This window comes from Phoca vitulina, unplaced genomic scaffold (genome assembly GCF_004348235.1).
Source record: "Phoca vitulina isolate PV1807 unplaced genomic scaffold, GSC_HSeal_1.0 scaffold24, whole genome shotgun sequence".
Taxonomy (NCBI): domain Eukaryota; kingdom Metazoa; phylum Chordata; class Mammalia; order Carnivora; family Phocidae; genus Phoca; species Phoca vitulina.
In genome coordinates this window covers 8,528,612-8,534,611 of record NW_022589727.1, presented here as the reverse complement: position 1 = coordinate 8,534,611, position 6,000 = coordinate 8,528,612, and the positions used below count along the sequence as shown (strand labels likewise).

Sequence of the window (6,000 nt, the reverse complement as noted above, 5' to 3'; positions counted from 1 at the left end):
GGCAGTGTCCGGGGGAGCCCCTCCGGCAGCGTGGGTCGGGCACTGTCTGGCAGGGCTGTTCCTCCAGGAGAGACGGCAAACGTGGCGGACACTTGGCCCGGCACAAACTAGCTTGCGCCTCCCTGCTCAGAGCTAAACGCTTACTGACTGCATGTCCCTACTTTGTCCTGATCCCCAGCGATAACCGAAGGTAATCTTGAAACCAAGTAAGAGCTCGCCTTGTGGGAGGCCGGTGATGTTTTTGTTTGGTTTCCTTCATGTGTGGCCGGCGCTTGCTGTCAGCGACTTTGACATTGGCATCAGCTCCTCGAGCTTTGCCTGGTAGGTTTACCTTGGATGGCTACCTCTCCTAGGAGTTGTTTTAATGTATTATAAAAACTTATATTGAGTGTCGCCTCTCAGTCAGTCATGGAGATTGGGCTTGGGAACATAAAATGGTAAACAAAACAGATGCAACCCCTACCTTGCCGCGTCTAAGTCTCATGGGAGAAGAGGCATAACGAGAGGGCCATACCGTTGCCGTGGACGGGTGCTGTGGCCTCCCAGAGCGTCAGCGTCCAAGCTGAGACCTGCAGGGTGGGGCTTAGTCACTCAAAGGAGGGGAAGAGGAGTGCTTCCGGCAGAGGGGTTCCAGCCCGAATCCTGCTCTGTGGTCATGTAATCAGGAACACTGCCTCGTCCCTGAGAAAGTTGGGTGTGGCCAGGCCTGGGCGTTCTGACACCCCTGTCACTCCATGAGACCCCATGAGCTCCCAAAGAGCAGGGGTCTCCTGTGTGACATGGTTCATGGTAGGTCCTGGATAAGCATGTATTTAGTAAATAAGAGGTGTTGAACATCGTCTTGAAGCTGCTTTCTGTTAGACTTTACTGGTATTAAAATATGATACACTGCTTATAAAAAGGCCTGAAGTAACTTGATTTTCCAGAAGCTTTTTCCCCAGCAAGGCTGGCTGGTCCTTGCCAAGTCAGCATGTCCTCCCCCTGCCTCCTCTGCTCTTACCCATGTTGTTTTCTCTACCCTGTTGGCATGGCCTTTAGAGAGCCTGGCCAGTGGGACAGAGAAGTGATGCTCCAGGAGTGTTTTCTGTGTGCTTCTGCGGAGATAAAGGATCCTTGCAACCGTATGGGAATCACGAGTGAGGCAAAGCATCAGCTCCCTAGAATCCTTGGGAAGGTCTTCTGCATAGGCGAGGTTTCCAGCTCACTGAAGATTTACCTTCGGGTACTCGAACTGTTTTAAGTCAATTCCCAATTTGATTTCCATTTTAAAATATAGTAGGCCTTTTCCTAGAAATTTTTAGAAGAAAATTCTCTTTTTTCCCTTGTAACAGATTTTAAAGGGTATGATATTGCCAGTGCTTCTTGAGGGGGTGTATGATTTTGCATTTATAACCAAGGACTCCAGGCACCTGAACTCTTCCTGTTGGCTACTTTATAATTAGGAGATCGGTTGAAACTTGTAACTACTGTCAGCACGCTTGGCTTCATTAGCCCCTGCCTCTTTCTGAGCCATTGGTACTGATAAACTGTGAAACTGGAAACCACAGAACCAAGTTGTATTTACTTGTTCATGTGTTTATTTCAATATTTGTACCTTCACTAAATGTACACTCAGCCAGGCGTGGGGCTAAGTACTGGAGTTACACCAAGGTGAGGGACGCTGGTTCCTTGTGCTCCGAGGGCCTTCTGGAGGAGCAGAGGGTGCGGGAGCATGGTGGGGGACTGGGCGGAGCACCTCCACCAGGCTGAGCTGCCACGTGGTGGAGACTGGCTGGCCCCCCAGTAATGACCCTGCGTTTCTTAATCCACGAAGTGTGTAACTGTCATTGCATAGTTCGGGCTGCAGAGGCCACTTCCCGTGTCTGTGTCGTGTTCTAGATTGTGAGTGCCTATTAGGAGCCGAGCTTCTGGTGGGCAAGATCTGACCTGACATCAGTGACCTTCCCCCCCCCCCCAGTTTCTATCATTATTAGTGGTGCTGTTGAATCACTTGATTAAGGAAGGTGCTGATCCCCGACCTCCCCATTGTAAAGGCATATCTTTTTTTCCATGACAGTAAGTAAATTTTAGGCCAGTATCTTGACATGCGTGAATGGCTTGTTCCCCCAAAACTTCTCACTTAATGTTTCAGAGTCAGTGAGCCTTTCCTGGATCAGTTACCTTTGTTACAAAATTGTGATTTTTCCAGTACTAACATTTCTTAGGCATTTGCTAGCAGTCCGTGTTCTATAAAGATCTTCATATCCTCCCTCTCTCCCTTCATCATTATCGACTAGATTTTTATTTATTCAATGCATTACAGTCCATTAGAGCCATTATTCTTTTGATACATAAAACTGCCCCAAGTGTGGCTGAGTCGGAGGCACCTTCACACTGGTCCATGCTGTTCACGTTAGACCGTGAGCGCATCCTTGCTTCTTGACACAAGGCGTTTCGCCCTGTACCTTCCCTGCCCCTCCCTTGGAATCCGTCACCTCTCAAGAAGCTCTCTCAGTGCCGAGGAAAATTCAAAACCAGGACGTGGCTAATAGGAGCACGCACTGCTCTGGAGAGGAAAAAAATATGCCCTTGTATTGATGTTTTTTTTCTAAAGTATTAATTTATAATCTCTCTCTTCTTGTTAATTAGAAACTCAATTATGGTGATGCTTCGAGGTTATCTAAGAACCTTTCCTCTAAAAAAAAAAAAAATAATAATAATCTTAAAATCTCTATGTGTTGTTCTTATCTCTCCAGAGGGAGAAAGGACAACTTAATCCATACTGAGAGAAAAAAGTGCTCAGAAAGATTAAATAAGTTGCCCAAGTGGACCCTGTCATTGTACTATGTGCACTTTTTCTTTTTCTTTTTTTTTTTTAAGATTTTATTTATTAGTGAGAGAGAGAGATGGGCGGGGCGGGGAGAGGCAGAGGGAGAAGCAGGCTCCCCACTGAGCTGGGAGCCCGACGCGGGGCTCATCCCAGCACCCTGGGATCATGACGTGAGCAGAAGGCAGACGCTTAGCCGACCGAGCCACCAGGCGCCCCCGTGTGCACCCTTTCTAAGTGTCTGTGTGCTAGTTCTGTGATCGGAGGAGGCCACTGGAGGTGCCTTCTGTATACTTTTTAGTAAATCCCTTTTATATCATACATTTGCAATAGATCTAAAAAGCATCCTTAATGTTGCCAATATTTATAATCTATTCTGGTTACTTTCAGGTGCGGCTAAATCAAGTCCAGCGTCTAAGCCAGGATCCACACCTTCTCGTCCCTCATCAGCCAAAAGGGCTTCGTCCAGCAGCTCAGCATCCAAATCTGATAAAGATCTAGAAACACAGGTCATACAGCTTAATGAACAGGTAACTCATCAGCCCTGGCCCAGTCTCTGAGGGGGGTGGGGGGAGGGAGAAAACGTCTATAGGCCTGAGGTAAGGTTGGAGTGGGGCAGTGGTTTCAAGCAAGTAGGGATTAAAGAAATTGTTCAGGCAGATAAAATCAGTGGCCCACTAGGAATAAAAGGTGTTAGTCGGGGGGCGCCTGGGTGGCTCAGTTGGTTAAGCGACTGCCTTCGGTGCAGGTCATGATCCCAGGGTCCTGGGATCGAGCCCCGCATCGGGCTCCCTGCTCAGCCGGAAGCCTGAGGCTTCTCCCTCTCCCACTCCCCCTGCTTGTGTTCCCTCTCTCGCTGGGTCTCTCTCTGTCAAATAAATAAATAAAATCTTTAAAAAATAAAAAAAAAAGATGTTAGTCAGAAATCACAGCTATACATTAAGACAGAAGGACAGAGGACTCAGCCCCAGGTAAATGCAGCTTCGTAGGCCAACGTCTCACTCCCCACCCCCACCCTACCGCCCACACTGCAGGGCCGATCACAAGCTCCAGGCTAGACCACGGCCTCCGTGCCCACTTCTGGCCAGTCTAGATACCATTCAACACTGGAGTTAGGGTTAGTCTCTCTTCCTCCTTCCTTTACGTCAGCAGCTATTTGTCAAGCCTATTCCATGGGACAGGCCCCATGCTCGGTGCTAAAAACATAATGGTAGTGAGAGAGAGACCTCAGACCTTCCCTTGGAGGACTTAGAGCAGGTACCCGGGGTAGACAATTATGCCAGCAAAGTGAACACCTAACACTTCCCACCACAGAAGTTTCATGTCACAGGAGCACCGAACCCAATCCTGGGGCGTCAGAAAGGCCACACTTGTGTTTGAAAAATGTTCTTTTTTGTCTAAATATAGCTCTTCTCTCATTGAAATTTTCAGTATAAAACTAGGTATGCTGTCTACCTAACAATAGGTATTTTTGCCTAAGATTATATGTAGTTTAAAGGTAATAAAATGATTGGTAGCATGAGGCCCTCTGCAGAAGCCACCCCCCGACCCTGAGTTGAGAAGAGCCCTTTGTCCCAGCTGCTCCCACCACTGGGAGAGGGGCTTTCATTCACCGTTCTTAGGCTCTTCCCAGCCAAGTGGCCGGGCCATTATCTGATTCCTGATGAGCCCGCAAGAGTCTGGAAACAGTTTTTGAGATAATTGTATATTTGCAATCAGGAGTCAAGTTTAAAAGCAGGCAGTTGCTTAGCTAGGGTGTTTCTTTACAATTCTGATCACTTTAATGAAAATGGTGAAACCTGAAGTCATCCGGTGGGTAGGACTTTGATTTAGAAACTGTGGAATGTTCCAACTACCTGCCGATTCTCAGTTTGAGCCCATATGGAATTTCCAGTAACAGGTTCTTCTCAGAAGGTCGGTGGGACAGCCATAATGAGCTGTGGGCCACATGCCCAAGGCTCTGAGCAAATCCGAGTAGACTTAGAGAGAATCAGGCATGGGTCTGTGACACTTTAGACTTATAACCCTTTCTCCTTAGGAGCCCAAGTTCTTTCGATATATTTATTATCTCTTGTTCTGTAACGATCTCTCTCCTCCCCGTGGTCTCCCTCTACCACACCCAAGTTTCCAACCTTCCAACCCAAAGTGTAACCACACAGAAACCTTAAGATCCTTCCTGCCCCTCTCCCATTCGCCTTAGCCAGCCAGACCCCCTTCCTCTCCTTGGGGCTGGCTCCGTGCTCCCATTAGCTGTCTAGTTACGCAAAGAGCCTCCCATCCCCAGGGAACCCAGCCCACGTCCTGCCATCCAAAAATGTCACTCTAGAGGGGAGAGGGAGAAGAGCGAGAAGAGCTTTCCAATGGTCTTACAATTCCTTTATTACTTCCAAAGGGCTTCACTCCCCCGCCTGCCCCCATGCACATCAAGGAGGGGTGTGTCTGTTCGCCTCCCTCCCCCCGACCTGGTCCCTCAGAGGGAAGGTCACACACCCTAAATTGTGAGTGTTCATTCAGCTGTTCACTGAGCACTTACCCCAGATCCATAGCCGTGCTTCTGTGTTCTCGCTCCCTCCGTTTTCTGTCCTGGCAGCCTGCGGGGTGGCCGGCTGACGCTGGTGGGCAGCCACAGAGGCATGACTGTGCTGGGGCGGAGGACTCCGGGACGAGGAAGGGCTGGGGGGAAATGCCTAGGCTGAAGAGTGAATTAGTCATAATAGAGGAAGCGATGAGTGCCATGAACTTGAAGAATTCTCATTTACTTGGCCTCCTGCCTCTATTCAGGCGGTCTCCCGTGACATACTATAAAAGTACCACTCTGCTAGGCAATTCCAGTGATAGAAATGCATCAAAAGACAGAGGGGAGGGGCTCCTGGGTGGCTCGGTCAGTTAAGCATCCGACTCTTGATTTCAGCTCAGGTCATGATCTCAGGGTTGTTAGATAGAGCCCTGCATTGGGCTTCCTTCTGGGCGTGGAGCCTGCTTAAGATTCTCTCTCCCTCTCCCCCCACCCCTGCTCTATCTTAACGGGAGAAGGCAACATAACTAAAATCCTGAGGGCTGTATGTGGAGAGTGGGTTAGCAAGCAGGCAGTGGGGGGGTCAGCGCTGTGCCCAGGGGCCTCTGGGGGCTGGAGAGTGGGCATTGGTTGGCTTGGGCAGCAGGGCTGTGAGGACCCATGGTATGCAGATGCTGAG

General features: G+C 49.1%; 1 protein-coding gene across 2 annotated transcripts in view; it reads left to right on the top strand.

Annotated features, from left to right (window-relative positions):
• MAPRE2 (microtubule associated protein RP/EB family member 2) overlaps window positions 1-6,000 on the top strand; it is a 150,632-nt gene that overhangs the window by 137,757 nt on the left and 6,875 nt on the right. For both annotated transcript variants that reach the window (XM_032421385.1, XM_032421384.1), the window contains one exon: window positions 3,197-3,336. In XM_032421385.1, the coding sequence (XP_032277276.1) occupies window positions 3,197-3,336 (140 nt within the window). The remainder of the gene's footprint in view (window positions 1-3,196; window positions 3,337-6,000) is intronic.